The 16,577-nt window shown below is 36.5% G+C and overlaps 1 protein-coding gene across 4 annotated transcripts in view; it reads right to left on the minus strand.

The window, feature by feature from the left end:
- Window positions 1–16,577, minus strand: part of ORC2 (origin recognition complex subunit 2) — a 42,853-nt gene that overhangs the window by 18,714 nt on the left and 7,562 nt on the right. For all 4 annotated transcript variants that reach the window (XM_042949677.1, XM_042949676.1, XM_042949679.1 and 1 more), the window contains exons 5-9: window positions 10,017–10,106; window positions 6,061–6,153; window positions 5,598–5,629; window positions 2,712–2,772; window positions 365–558 (exon numbers count right to left, since the gene is read on the minus strand). In XM_042949677.1, coding sequence (XP_042805611.1) covers window positions 365–558; window positions 2,712–2,772; window positions 5,598–5,629; window positions 6,061–6,153; window positions 10,017–10,106 — 470 coding nt within the window. The remainder of the gene's footprint in view (window positions 1–364; window positions 559–2,711; window positions 2,773–5,597; window positions 5,630–6,060; window positions 6,154–10,016; window positions 10,107–16,577) is intronic.

The following is a 16,577-nucleotide window of genomic DNA, read 5'->3' on the forward strand; positions in this document are numbered from 1 at the left end:
CTTAAACTGACTTGACCATATCAACAATGTTACAAAAACAAAACTATATAAAAAGGTATACACTGAGAAGTCTTGCTTCCAGTTATCCAATCAAAATGTATTTAAAAGCTCATTTTTTATACAACTAAATTGAGATGTCAGCTTTAGCACATGGCATTGATACATGAATGTGGATGCAGACAGGCCAGAACAGAAAGTTCAGAAATAGACACAAATATATACGGGCACTTATGTGAAAGACTGAGAAAATATAGAAAAGTAAAGGAAAAAAATATATTAATCCCCCATTTGGATCTCTTTTCTTAGGGTAGCTTATCTTTAAGATACTGCACAATTTTTCTTTAAGATTAAAGTCTCCACTTACTGTTTTATCTCTTTTCATTTTCTTAGAAGGTGTTCCTTTACAAACAGGAGCTGAAACTACTCTATTCTGAGATGGAATCTTTTGGCTCAATATGACTTCGTTAGTGTCCTCTTCATATTCTTGTGCAACTCCTTCATCATCTTCTGAGTTGGAAGCAGAATATTCACTTTCACTGTCAGAATGAGACCTTGGAACTGTGGGGCAAAAAAGCAATCAGGAAAATTTGACAGTCTGACAAGAGAGGCATTGAAGGGTAATGGAAAGAGCATGGACTTTGAAATAAGAGAATTTTACTTCTGGTTTTGTCCTTATTTGCTGACGATTTCACCAGAGCTAGTTATATAAAGTTTTCTGAGCACTAGTTCCCTCATTTATCAAATGAGGCTCAAAGTGCCTAATTTAATGAACCACTGTGAAGACTACATTGAAATGTATATAAAGCAACTAACAATGCCTGACACCCAGGAACTGTGGCAGAAAATGCCAATCATACCTAGTATTATTCTCTTTCCTTCTTCCTTGCTAACAGAACAGTTTTGTAATATGTGGCAATGTGTCTCACCCTAAGGGATAAATAATCATGGTAATTATCTTTTCCTTTGCCAGATACTTGTTTTCCCACCTCTTTTGCATCTAGGATTGGCTATGTAACCCTCTGACCAATGAAACTTGAGGGAAAATTTGCTAGAAGCTTCTGGGAAAGATTTCCCTCACTTATGGAAGCCATTTATTTATACCAATAGCTTAAAGCTATAGAAGCCATTGTGCAATATGAAGCATTCAAACCAAAAGGTGAAAAATGCTGGTAGCAAAGCAAGAAGACAGGCAGAACCTGGGTCTTTTACGACACTGTTGAGTTAACTCAACCATGGAACTGTGTATCCCTAGGCTTCTCATGATGTGAGATAATTAAATGTCTATGGCTTAAGCCATTATTGTAGAATTTTCTGTTGCTGCCTATACTGGAAACGCCATCCTGACTCAATAAATGGTAGCTACTATAAAAACTATCAATACATAGGCACATTCCATCCCAGAGTTGATACAGTAATTTTGCTTTTTCTTAAGTTTATTTATTCTGAGAGAGAGAGAGAGAGAGAGAGAGAAAGGGAGGGAGGGAGGGAGGGAGGGAGGGAGGGAGGGAGACAGGGAGGGAGGGAGAGAGAATTCCCAGCAAGCTCTCCACTGTCTGCGCAGAGCCCAATGAAGGGCTCAATCCCACGAACTGTGAGATCATGACCTGAACCGAAATCAAGAGTTGGACGCTTACTTGACTGAGCCACCTAAGCACCCTTAAAATAACTTTTAATTTCCTAGAAGGCAGGACCATGTCTATTTACTTGGCTTCGTACAGCATTCAGTACAACTATGAATATTTAAACTGGTTTCATTATAAAATTTCTAAGTACATCAATAAAACCACTTACAAAACTGTCTCAAAAAAACCCTAAAAGGCGTGTAATTTTACTGGAGAGACATTTTAACTAACCTTAATATCTACTGACTATAATGTAAAAGACATAAGTGTTAAGTGTTGGAGTTAAAAATATAAGAGAGAGTTCTTGGCCTGAAGGAATCTACAGTTTAATTGAAGAAATGAACATATCTTTTCATGAAAAGAAGTTAAGTAGTGACAATAACAGATACTAATAGGAGGGTGCCTGGCTGGCTCAGTTAGTAGAGCATGCGACTCTTGATCTTGGGGTGTTCAAGTCCCATGTTGGGTGCAGAGCTTACTTAAAAAAAAAAAAAAGACAGTAATAGCTAACACCTGTTAAGCACATATTAAAGTCAAGCACTATACTAAGTACTTTTGACATCTTTTATTCCCATTACTCTCAGAACTATGGGGCTGGTACCATTATTGTCCTTGTTTTGCAAATGAAAAAAACAAGCATAGAGAGGTCTCTAAGTGGCAGACTGAAGATAAAAAGCAAGCAGTCTAAGACTAGAACCTATATACTTAACTATTACTGCTCCTTGTTTAGGTGCTTCTTTTTATAAAAACTCAGTTTTGTTTTGTTTTTTTTAAGTTTATTTGAGAGACTGTGTCCACACAAGCAAGTGGGGGAGGGAGAGAGAAAGAGGGGGAGGGGAGGAGAGAGAAAGAGGGGGAGAGAGAGAGACAGAGAGAGAGGGAGGGAGAAAATGAGAATCCCAAGCAGGCTCTGCACTAATAGCTCAAATTTGAGATTGTGAAATATTTAACTTTAGTGCAGAGACCAATACGGGGCTTGAACTCACAAACCGTGAGATCATGACCTGAGCCAAAATCAAGAGCTGGATGTTTAGCTGACTGAGCTAGCCAGGTGCCCCAAAAAACTCTTGTTTAAAAAGAAATACATACCTATTAATCTTTTCCTTATACCACTAGGTGCTGTTGATAGAAATTCACTTTTATCGTTGTTCTGTTTAAAAATAAAGCAACATAGTTTCAATTATCAAATAATAATGACATAGAAATTAATGATGGATGAGTGGAAGAGGCTAGAAAAGAAGAAAAATATTTTCTTTTCATTAGACTCCCTTTGAATTAGATGAGCCTAGTTCCTAGAAGTAGAAAACAATGACAAATTAATCTGTCAGGAAAAAACGGTACGGCAACAAAACAATACAACAAATTCCAAAGGATTCTTTAAAGTGATTCTACAAGTTGAATTCCAGACATCTATAAAGTATGTAAAGAAAAAATGTATATGAGCCTTTTGAACCATTTTCACCCATCAGATGAGCAGAATATTTTTTTTTAAGTGGATAATATCCAGTGATAATGAGTAAGCAGGAAATAGGCACACCTATGCATATGGACCTTTTAATGTGTTAGCAATTTACTGGTGGTAAAGTATTACCTTCTTTGAGGAGGAGAGAAACAGAGATCTATACATTTTATGCCATTATTTTAAAAGTTTTAAATTCTTCACAGAAGTATAAAGTCTATTTTTCTTTTCCTCACAGAATATAATACTTAAAAACCAGTAAACTGCTAGCACATTAAAATGCCCACTGTTGTATATAAGTTAATTTTTAACAATACTGATAAAAAGATAAAGTACCCCGTGTTATTTTGGCAATATGAAATTGGGACAAAAAACTTAAGTCTGTTGTCTTGTGATAGGTTCTTGGTGCTAGTTTCAAATGTTAATGAATTCTGATTTGGGAATACGAAGAACAGTATTATAATAAATGAACTGAGCCCAATGAGTATATAACATAAACTTTTTTGATCCAGATCCTTAAAAAATATTTTTACATTTTGCCATCTTGATCCAGTACACATGTGCACAGTCATATAACTGAAATAAATTATAATGAAGTAATACTTACAAAATAGAAATTTTCAATTTTACAGTCTCTTACTTTTTAAACTGTAGGTCATGTCCTACTAAGCTCATCTCAAGACCGTGAGTTGAGACAGCCTGCCTCCATATAGCTTAATTATCAGGTCTGAGAACACCAATGTCAAAATAACCGTTTCAGAAAATTCTTGCTCAAAAAGGTAAGGCTATAACTTACTTCAGTGTTTGCTACAGAAATTTCTGCAAACTGATTTACCTAGACAATTTGGGTAAACTGTTCTCCAATCAAGATAATAGATTACTCAGCAGGGCAAACAGCTTATCACAAAATAGTTCATTCATCAAGATGCAGTTCAAGACCCTCTTCTTACTGTGTCCACCAATCCTCAAATACATGTAATGAATTTTGTCTAATACAGATCAATTCCCCATCTTGATAGTCATGCCTTAAACCTTTTAAGCCCAGATCCTCAAGCCCTATACATACTCTCTCCTGAACTCTCCCTTCTAAGACAGTGCATTAAATCTGTTACAGAGGTTGTCTCTCATTGTGGTAGGTTTTGTGATGGTTTCTTAGGGAAGTGACAAGATCCACTAATGTGATGTGATCCACACCTTGAAAAAGAATGCATTAATATATCTAAATTCTTTTTTTTTTCTTAATTTTTTTTAACGTTTATTTATTATCAAGAGAGAGAGAGACAGAGCATGAGCGTGGGAGGGGCAGAGAGAGGGGGAGATGCAGAATCCAAAGCAGGCTCCAGGCTCCGAGCTGTCAGCACAAAGCCTGATGCAGGGCTCGAACTCAAACTGTGAGACCATGGCCTGAGCCGAAGTCGGACGCTTAACCGACTGAGCCACCCAGATGCCCTAATATATCTGAATTCTTGACTGGATTAGGGGAATAGGTTTTATTCTTTTATAGTGATACAGTATACAAGATATAATACAGGAAAAAAGCATTGTTAAAGACAAAGGAGGCTCTGACATGTCTAATCTCACATCTAGACTTGCCTAAACAAGACATTCACATGTCACAGGCCATAACCATGGCCCTGAATGTCTACACTCACATTCTTACAAGGGGTTCCCCAAACTTAGCCTATACATAAGTCCAGGCATGTCTAAATTTATAGGCACCCAGGCCTGGACACACTCCACACTCACATACTCACTGCCCTGGATTCATTCATGCCCATCTGGGTTTGCTCATATCCAGGCAGGCCACTTGACAAGGCATAATGAAAAAACAAAATCACACAAACACAAAAGAGAGAGGATAAAAATTGTCATTTCATTTCAAACCCTGGAGAGAGTTTACCAAAACCAACTTTGTTTTCAAATGTAAATTATGGGGGCTTCTGGGTGGCTCAGTTGGTTAAGTGTCCGATTTCAGCTCAGGTCATGATCTCACAGTCCATGAGTTCGAGCCCCATGTCAGGCTCTGTGTCTCCCTCTCTCTCTGCCCCTCCCCTGCTCATGCTCTGTCTCTCTCTGTCTCAAAAAAAAAAAAATAAATAAATAAATAAATTATGAAAGGATAAATAATCCACCTTATGAAAGGTGGATTTAATGGATCTTGCTATTAGTCCCTCAAGAAACAAGAGAACATTATGTATATAAGCAGAACAAAACAAAACCCATAAAATTTCCAGGCCAGCTCCACTAACTTGACATAGGGATAGTTCTGACATAGAAATAGCACAACAGTTGTGTCTAGAAGACCTGGCTTCATTTTCCAGCTTTCCTCCTTCCCAGTTAGACGAACTTAGACCAGTCACTTCACCTCTCTGAACCTCAGATTCTTCATCTAATGTAAGGTGTGTAATTGGCAAATACTGTGTATTATAAAGTGCTATATAATTTAAGAGATGAAGTGGATATTCTTCATGTCTTTGAAACACAAAGGTTTTTGCTTGTTTCAGTCAAATGCTTACCTTCACCTGAACTTTGTCTGAAGCAGAATGTCCTAAAAAATAAAACAAAAAGACATTACTTACCATGATACTTCACTTTTCATCATAGTCTAGTTTCATTCAACTGCCCCACAACTGTCCACAAACTGTAAGACTTCCAAATCCCTAAAGCCTTATTTCAAATAGAATGTGGCAAAGCAAATCTTCCATGAACATTTGGGTAACTCAAGCAAATGATAATAGGATTTTAACGGTGTTTCTAATTGGCCCTATCAATCAACTTCAATCAGCAGATATTTCCCCCTTTTACCGATAGCTAAATATGGGTATGTGAAGGCACAAATTGGGGGTATTAACTGCATTTGGTTGAATAAATTTTCAGAACAGAAAAGAAGAAAATATATACAAACACACTTAGACAAGTAAAAAATATATAACTTGAAGCAACTATGAAAACTATCAAAGAACCAAGGTAAAATCTTACCCTTGCTACATTGAGGAATGTTTATCATAATTTCAGGATCATTCTTCAAATTAACTGAAACATTTTTTCTTGGTGTTTTTGCTAGTTCTGAAGCTGTAAGCAGACAAAAGAAATGTAGAAAGCAATCTTTAACAGATGATTAAGGGGTGGATTAAGATTAAGCAGATGAAGGGGGGAAATCGCTTTATTTCACTTATATAAATTCTTAGGGGGGGGAAACCCTGCCTGCTACTATTACCAGGAATATAAATAAACCTATCTATATTAAGAGTACTGCCTCTTTTACCTTAAATCTTCTTTCAAATATCTACAAATTGTCTAAATAAATAAATAAATAAATAAATAAGGCTTTGACCTTACTGCTTTCTAAACTGTCATTCTCTCTCCCTGTCCTTTCCATCAATAATTTTACACTCCTTCAATTTCTTTATCATATATACTTGAGGCATATCTTTGTCAGAGGGTAAGAAAGAATGGCCAGAAAATGGGATTTAAATCAAGTGGAAGCTGTGTATATTTAAAACTGTACTTTAAAAACTCTTAATTGGGGCGCCTGGGTGGCGCAGTCGGTTAAGCGTCCGACTTCAGCCAGGTCACGATCTCGCGGTCCGTGAGTTCGAGCCCCGCGTCAGGCTCTGGGCTGATGGCTCGGAGCCTGGAGCCTGTTTCCCATTCTGTGTCTCCCTCTCTCTCTGCCCCTCCCCCGTTCATGCTCTGTCTCTCTCTGTCCCAAAAATAAATAAAAAATGTTGAAAAAAAAAAAAATTAAAAAAAAAAAAAACTCTTAAATCTCCCATAACATGTGGTATATTTTGTGTCTAAAACTATAATACATGTGAATAATGTATAAAATATAGCATTGAGCGGATAGCTGTTTCTGTAATGGAGCATCAGATTAAAAAGTTGGCTTCTAAACACAAAAGGCCATTTTATATGAAAAATATAATCTTTACCTTTAAAAATACTTTCTCGAGGCATCTGGGTGGCTCAGTCGGGTAAGCATCTGATTCTTGATTTCGGCTCAGGTCATGATCTCATGATTTGTGAATTCGAGCCCCATGTTGGGCTCTATGCTGACAGCACAGAGCCTGCTTGGGATTCTCTTCCTCTGTCTCTGCCCCTCCCCTGCTCTCTCTCTCTCTCTCTCTCAAAATAAATAAACATATTAAAAAAGGTAGTACATTTGTGGGGACTGTCATATTTTGGATCAATATCAAGTCTGGAGGATAAATTGTGTGAAACAGGTTAGAAAGAGCTTGAGTCAGTAAAGTGGCTTTAACTTACATGAATTCAACTATACTTTTTATTAAAAAAGAGGGATATAATTTGAATAGCATATATATTCAAAAATATACCTTTTTTCTCAGTGAACAATGTTCCAGTGTGTGTTAAGCTGGGAAATGTAAATCTATTCCTTAGTTAGGCTCCATTCCACGTGCCTCTCACACTACTGAGAAAGTAACTACAGTACAATATATTTTTTTTATTTTTTTAAAAAGGTTTTTAAAATTCATTTTGAGAGAGAATGAGTGAGGGAGGGGCAGAGAGAGAGGGAGACAGAGAATCCAAACAGGCTCCGTGCTGTCAGCGCAGAACCTGATGTGGAGCTTGATCCCATGAACTGTGACATCATGACCTGAGCCAAAATCAAGAGTCAGAGGCTTAACCAACTGAGCCACCCAGGTGCCCCCATATTGGAAATTTTAAAACAAAATTTTAAAATCCTCTTTGCCTAATGATAGCTTCTCATTAGGCTATTATTTGATCCTATCAACCAATCTATTTTCAATTTCCCTAAAGTCATCTTTCTCCAAGCTGCTGAACTCCTTACTGTCCTCTCTACTTGGTATTTCTACCTTTGCTCTTTTGTTTGCATTTATTAACTCATCACAGATATGCATTTTACAAAGATTCCCAATCTAACTCCTAGTGTATTTCTAGTCCTGTATCTTGGTTAGACCAATTTTTTGAATCATTTATACATAACAACATGTGATTTTCTGGCAGGTTATAATTATTTTAAAAATACTAAGGCCTTCTACTTCATTGATACAATTAGATGTAAACACAATTAACAACAATAAATAAGTCAAAGAAACTTTTTTTTTTTTTTAATTTTAGGAACGTACAAGCAGGGGAGAGGCAGGAGGTGGGGGGGAAGAGAGAGAGAGAGAGAGAGAGAGAGAGAGACAGAGAGAGAAAGAATCTTAAGCAGGCTCCACGTTCAATACAGAGCCCAGTGTAGGGCTTGATCCCATGACCCTGGGATCATGACCTGAGCCGAAATCAAGAGTTGGATGCTCAACCGAATCACCCAGGTGCCCAAAGATACACTTTAAAGAAAATCACAACTAAACACAAGTCCAAACTAAATACAGATTTTGGAAAGTACCATCAGTCTCAAATTATCCAGAAAGCCATCTTTTTGACTGTGAATTTCTTTCATTTGTGATGACAGAAATGCCTAATATAAGAGTACTGAAGTTTCTTGCAGCCCATACAATATAAGACATATATTATGGTTATTATGTGCATGTGGATTATCTACTTGAAGAACTTCTACTTGATTACTCCTCTGGGGCTCCTCTCTTCACTATTAGTTCTCTTTCTCCAATGTTCTTTGTCCTGTTTCATTGTTTTGGGGTTTCAGGTTAGTCTTGGTGTCTATCTGATCCTTTCTCTAATAATTACTTTAGCATTTCTTCTCTGGTTTCTCAAAGATCCTATAAAGAATGCAGTCATTTTTACAGACTGAAAAACTGTTAATTTCTTAATGTGCATTATGAACATTAAGAAACAGATCAATTCATGTAAATTATTGTATGTACCATGTTAGGTTCAGAATTAATAATGAATTTCATATTATACTTTTCAGAAAAGCTGAATACTGCAAATGATTAAATATTATAATGTTTAATATTCAGTAACACAGATGTTATAATTCTTATATATCCCTCATCAATGTAAACACTTAAGTTTTTCACTTGATCTTGAATGTTTACCTGGTTACTGGCCAGGATGACTGCATATATCGGTGTTCTGTAATTATAGATTATAAGCCCTATTATACAACTTGACATTTTACTGGATAGTTAATTATTGTTCCCTTGCTCTTGACTTCTTGCCGTTCCCAGACCTTCATATACTTATGGATCTAATTTTCAAACTACTTTCATATGTTATTTCCTTTCCTCAAAGCTTTCAAAAATGACCCCTCATACCACAGGACCCAAATAAAGTGCAATCTGAATTTTTTAAAAGAATTGAATTGATAGTTTAATTTTAATGTTGTATGTAATTTATTTTAGTCTAGTTTTCTGAAAATTAGTAATCCATGTAAAATTAGTATAAGTGGTAACTTGAGTAAGAAAAAATATCACAACAGCCCATTTGTAACAATTTTATACAGTTTTCTACAATACATTTTTCTATATATAGTATAAAATTCTTAGTCATTAAATTCAGATTATCTGTGACTTAAGACGCTCATTTACTTAAAACTTTGTTCAGGACCTATGGCTAGATGTGGGAAGAAAAGAAACACAGGATTCCTCCTGTGAGAAGCTTAAAATCTAGCTGAGAACAGAAGACATCTGAGCAGGAGCATCTGGGTGGCTCAGTGGGTTAAGCATCCAACTTCGGCTCAGGTCATGATCTCCAGTATGTGAGTTCGAGCTCCACGTCAGGCTCTGTGCTGACAGCTTCAAGCCTGGAGCCTGCTTCAGATTCTGTCTCTGTCTCTCTTTCTCTGCCCCTTCCCCACTTGCACTCTGTCTCTCTCTCTCAAAAGTAAACAAACATTACAAAGAAAAAACATCTGAGTATGAAAAATAATTGGTTTTACATATGCTTGAAAATATGATACAAAACGATATCCCTCATTCTTTTAGGGAATGCATTAGGATGATAACTGTGGGGAATGTAGTTAAATACACCTTCTTAGAAAAACAACATACCTAATTTAGCCATCTTTTCAGAGTGTTTTCTATTCTGAAAAGAATAAACTTTATTCCCACCATCTGCAGCAGAGCCATTTTTCAAAGATTCTGAAAGAGAAAAAGCAATATGCATTTTGGGAAAATAGGCAAAATTAACAGAAAAAATAAAATTTTAACTAAAAATTTAAGATCTGTACCGTCTTGCATGAAGGTTTAACAATACATATTTATACATAAAATATTTAAAAATAGATGACAGACTATGTTTATATAAATCTGAAACACAGAAAACACATTATTCTTCACAAGTACACAAAAATAAACATATAAACACACACACACACACACACGCACGCACGACCCCCCCTCCTCCCCAAACCCTCCAGACTAGAGGTATATGCATTCAATTCATGATACTGCTGCCCCTGAGGGAAAACAGAAGGGGCTCTATTAGTTGTTTTCTTCTTGAAGTAAACACTGCCAAGTACAATTCAGTTAATTGACACTGAGACAGGTAACAGCTGCTACATGGTGGAAGCTCTCTTACTATCAAGACTATGACCTAATTTTCATTCTTCAATCATCCCTTTTAATAACAACAGCTACCTACAACATACCGGATACTCATCGCTAGTAGCCTACTCTCTGGCATAGTAATTCTCAAAGTGTGATGGGGGACTGGGGGCCAAAACTATTTCATAACAACACTAAGATATTATTCGATTTTTTCGCAATCAAGAGTAGATCATAGGTATTCCAGAGACTACGTGATGTGTGATGACAACACCATCCTGTGGGCTAATGGAATGTGTGAAGCAGATATGAAAATTCAGCTGTCTTCTATTAAGCCAGACATTAAAGAGATTTGCAAAAATGTAAAACAAGGACTTCTTCACTAATTTTCTTTTTGGAAATAGTTGTTTTTCAAATCTATGTAATTCAGGTTAACATCTAATGTATTTTATTATTGTTATTATAAAACAGTGCCAGACTGTTCTGAAGTTGATGTTTACTATCCTTACTATTTAAGAGTCCCCACTGTCTATGCCCTAATACTTGGCATTATCTTAACTCCTTAATCTTTGCCAATTGAGTGGGTATAAAATGAATCATATGGGGACAGTTGTTTTAATTTCCCTTTCCCTAATTGCTAATGAGGTTGAACGTCTTTTCACATGTTTCTTATTTCTAAAGAGGAAATATCTTTTTCTCTATCCTATGACTTGCATATATGCATATATGACACTTCTTTAGGGTGTCATTTGATGAAGAGAAGTACTGAATACTTTTTCAAATAGACTTTATGTTTTAGAGCAGTTTTAGGTCTAGAGCCAACCTGAATACAAGGTACAGAGATTTCCTATATACCTCCTGTCCTCACAAACGCACAGCCTCCCCCACTATCAACATCTCACCCAGAGTGGTAGATTTGTTACAATCTTGAACCTACACTGACACTTCATTATCACCTCAAGTCCACAGCTTATATTAAGGTTCATTCTTGATGTGGTACATTCTATAGACTTTGATAAAAGTATGATGACATGTATCCACCACTGTAATATAATATACAGAATAGTTTCAATGCCCTAAAAATCCTCTGTACTCAACCAATTCAGATCTCCCATCCTCTAACCACTGGCAAGCAGTGATCTCTTCACTGTCTCCACAGTTTTGCCTTTCCCATAATGTCACACAGTTGGAATCATAGCTATTGGCTTCTTTTCAGATTGGCTTCTTTCACTCAGTAATATGCATTTAAGGTTCCTCCACATCTTTTCATGCCTTGATATGTTTTTTTTTAAATGCTGAATAATATTCCACTGTATGGATATATCAATTTATTCTTGGTTAATTTTTTGGTTGTTTCCAAGCCACGGCAGTTATGAACAAAGCTTCTGTAAACATCTGTGTGCAGAGAGTGTGTGTGTGTGCATGCATGCGCGTAGGTTTCTGAATGGATATAAGTTTTCAACTCATATGAGTAAATACAAAGAAGGAAAATTGCTAGATCATATTGTAAGAATATGTTTAATTTGTAAGAAACTGCCAAACTGTCATTCAAAGAGCAGTACCATTGTGTAATAAATGAGAACTCCTCTTGTTCCACAGCTTTGCTAGCATTTGGTGCTGTCAGTGTTTTGAATTTTGGCCATTCTAATAGGTGTGTAAGTGGCAATCTCATCGTTGTTTAAAGCTGCAATTTTTAAATGACATATAATGTTGAGGGGGCGCCTGGGTGGCGCAGTCGGTTAAGCATCCGACTTCAGCCAGGTCACGATCTCGCGGTCCGTGAGTTCGAGCCCCGCGTCAGGCTCTGGGCTGATGGCTCGGAGCCTGGAGCCTGTTTCCGATTCTGTGTCTCCCTCTCTCTCTGCCCCTCCCCCGTTCATGCTCTGTCTCTCTCTGTCCCAAAAATAAATAAAAAACGTTGAAAAAAAAATTTTTTAAATGACATATAATGTTGAGTATATTTTGAGTTGAGTAAATACAAATCACTAGTTGCCATCTGTGTATCTTCTTAGGTGAGACGTCCTGTTCAGAGCCTCTGCTCATTTTTAAATCAGGCTATCCATTTTCTCACTGTTGAGTTTTAAGAGCTCTTTGTGTATTCTGGGTAACACTTCTTCAACAGATGTCTTTTGCAAATATTTTCTCCTAATCTGTAGTTTGTCTTCCTGAGAAGTGCTGAATTTTAATAAGGTGAATGTGTCAACCTTTTTTAATTACATTAAAAGAAATTCATCTATAATCAAGTCAAAACCATATTCTTATATTTTCTTGTAAAAGCATTTACAATTTGCTTTTCATACGTAAATCTTAAATTAAGGTAATTAACTTGTTTAAGATGGGAGGTAGAGATCAAATTCTTTTTTTCATTATGATACCCCATTGTCCCAACACTGTTTACTGACCAGTTCATCCTTAGCAGAGTGATCTGCAATGCTGCCTCTCTCTTATATCTACTTTTCACATACATTTAAGTCTGTTTATGGCAAACCTGTACTTATGTACCTTAAGTGTCTGGCGCAGAGACAAAATATGAATTTAAAGATACTGAGTAGTTTCTATGTAAACTAAATTAAATGCTTTAGAAATATTTGATTAAAGTTATTAGTAAACGCAGTTAGTTTCAAATCAGATATAGGTGAGAAATCATAAAAGATTTAAGAAAAAATTTGAAAAAACACAAAAGCACACTACACTGATACTGCATCAAAAGTGTCTTTAAATGTACAATCTAATGGAGGGAAATGAAACCTGAAATCCCAAATGGTGCATTATGGATATGCTGTCTAAAAAAACCCAACACCAAAATCAAAAGGTGATGATGTTCTTCAACCAGCTGACTCCTAGCAAACTTCTATTGAAAGAAAAGACTCTGGTGGGTATGTGTTTGTGTATGTGTGTGTATATGTGTGTATATATATGCTTATATATAAAACAAAATGTTTAAAGTATTTTTATGATTTTCTGGTTCTGATATTTTGATTGACTAACAATGATTCTAATCATATTGTCCAAAAAGGTTTTTACTACATATAGAATTTTTCTTTTTTTAAAGGACACTATTTTCTTAATGTTTATTTATTTTTGAGAGACAGAGAGAGAGAGAGAGAGAGAGAGAGCGTGCTTATGTGAAAAGAGTGTGAGTGGGGGAGGTGCAGAGAGAGGGGGACAGAAGATCTGAGCAGGCTCGGCGCTGACAACAGCAAGCCTGACACAGGGCTTGAAACCATGAACCACAAGAGTGCGACCTGAGCTCAAGCCGGACACTCAACTGACTGAATCACCCAAGTCTCCCACATATAAAACTTTTTAATAAGTTTTAAATGACTCAAAATGCACAAAACTGAAAAAACTATGAATATACAAATCACAAAAGAAATTAAAGTGGGTAATAAATGTAACAAAAAATATTTAATTCTGATGAGGGATCCTAATACTAGTTGATACAATCCTTCTAAAAAGCAATTTGGCAACATGTATGCTTTATAAAGTTCATACACTTTCACCAGTAATTCTACTTCTAGGACTCTCTTATGAAGAAATAAGAGATCTAAACAAAGATTTATGTCCCAGGGTAATCACTACTGTATTAGTTAAAATAAAAAGTCAGACAATCCAAAAGTCTAATAAAGGCCAACTATGTTGTTTATATATCAGAATGCAATGTTATTTCTGTAATACACCATTTCACACCCATTAGGATGGCTATTAAAAAAGAAAAACAGGGGCGCCTGGGTGGCTTAGTCAATTAAGTGTCCGACTTTGGCTCAGGTCATGATCTTGTAGTTCGTGGATTTGAGCCCTGCATTGGGCTCTGTGCTGATAGCTCGGAGCCTGGAGCCTGCTTTGGATTCTGTGTCTCCCTCTCTCTCTGCTTCTCCCCTGCTCACGCTCTCTTTCTCTCTCTCAAAAATAAATAAACATTAAAAAACAATTTAAAAAGAAAAACAAGTGTTGGTATGCATACAGAGAAACTAGAACACTTGTGTTGTGTCCTGTTAGTAGAAAAGTAAATTGGTGTAGCTGCTGTGGAAAATAGTATGGAGATTCTTCAAAAAATTAAAAATAGAATTACCATATGATCCAGCAATTCCACTTCTGGGAATATATCCAAAAGAATTCAAATCAGGGCCTCAAAAAGATATTTGTACACCCATGTTCATAGCAGCATTATTCACAGTAGCCAAAAGGTCGAAGCCACCCAAAAGTCCACTGACAGACGAATGGAAAAATAAAATATGGTATATGCATACAATGCAATATTATTCAGCCTCAAAAAGGATGAAAATTCTGACACTACAACATGGATGAACCTTGAGAACATTATGCTAAGTGAAATAAGCCAGTTACACACGCAAAAATACTGTATGATTCCACTTAACGTGAGGTACCTGGAGTAGTCAAATTCATAGAAAGTATAATGGTGTTTGTCAGGGGCTATAAGGAGAAGGGACTGGGGAATTGTTTAATGGGTAGAATTTCAGTTTTGTAAAATGCAAAGAGTTCTGGAGATTGACTGCAAAACAATGTGAATGTACTTAATACTAAACTATACACTTTAAGATCATAAATTTTATATTACATGTATTTTACCACAATTTTTATTTTTTTCTCACATTTCTAAAAAGAGGTTTTCCAAGAATTTTCTAGTAGTCAACTAACAAAGAATCAATTATAGAGTTACACTGTTCCTAAGACTAAAAAACAAACCAATTGTTCAGGAGAAGCATCAATAAGACAAATTGCTCTTGAGGACACCTAATTGCTTTGAGAGATCTTTGGGAAAAATCTTCTATTTAAGGCTGAGATCACCTAGCACCTCTATGCAGTGACTATTCTACAGACTAGATGTGATTAACAGAATAAGAATGATGCCAGGTATGTCAAGATGTGTGCTTTTTATAAGAAGCAGTTTACACTTTGATAGTAAGTAAAGGGATTAATAAAATATTTAGAGGTCATTGTTGAAAGGTTGTTTTCTTTTAACTATTCCTAAGGATTCTTTGCCAAATGTCCTTCTATGTTTTAAAAATAATGCATATGGGGGCACCTGGGTGACACAGTCAGTCAAGCATTGGACTTTTTTTGTTTTTAATGTTTATTTTTGAGAGAGAGAGAGAGACAAAGACAGAATCTGAAGCAGGCTCCAGGCTCTGAGCTGTCAGCACAGAGCCTGATGAGGGGCTTGAACTCATGAACCAGGAGATCATGATCTGAGCTGAAGTCGGATGCTTAACCAACTGAGCCACCCAGGCACCCCAAGCATTAGACTCTTGATCTAGGCTCAGGTCATGATCTCATGGTTGGTGGGTTCAAGTCCCGCATCGGGCTCTGCACTGATGGTGTGGAGCCTACTTGGGATTGTCTCTCCTCTCTGCCCCTCCACTGCTTGTGCTCTCTCTCTCTCTCAAAATAAATAAACTAACTTAAAAAAAAATGCACATTTGTTTTCTATTATAATAAAAGATTAGAAAGAAGCTTATTGTTCATTATCTCAAAGGAGGCTAAAGAAGACTGTAAGAGATGTCACCATTTCCACTCTGAAGAAAACATTAAAAAACTCTCCTTCCTAGGGGCGCCTGGGTGGCTCAGTTGGTTAAGCGTCTGACTTTGGCTCAGGTCATGATCTCGTGGCCTGTGAGTTTGAGCCCCGCATCGGGCTCTGTGCTGACAGCTCAGAGCCTGGAGCCTGTTTCAGATTCTGTGTCTCCCACCCTCTCTGACCCTCCCCCGTTCATGTTCTGTGTCTCTCTGTCTCAAAAATAAATAACTGTTAAAAAAAAAATTAAAAAAAACAAAACAAAACCAAAAAACTCTCCTTCCTATACCATAACTGGAACACTATTCTCCCCAATACACATTTTGGCAAACAAGAAAAAAATCAAAACAGAAAGAGTCACGTCTGTGAGACTTAATCGTTAAGTTATAGACTTGTCTATTGTACATACCCACAGCCTAATGAAAAGCTCCATTTCCTGGACACAGAGACCGTCAACACAAGCTTATGTGTGTGCATGCACATACAGACAGAAAATACACAGCCAACTATTAACAGTTCTATGTTCTCTA

Source organism: Panthera leo, chromosome C1, assembly GCF_018350215.1.
Source record: "Panthera leo isolate Ple1 chromosome C1, P.leo_Ple1_pat1.1, whole genome shotgun sequence".
In the NCBI taxonomy this organism is placed as follows: domain Eukaryota; kingdom Metazoa; phylum Chordata; class Mammalia; order Carnivora; family Felidae; genus Panthera; species Panthera leo.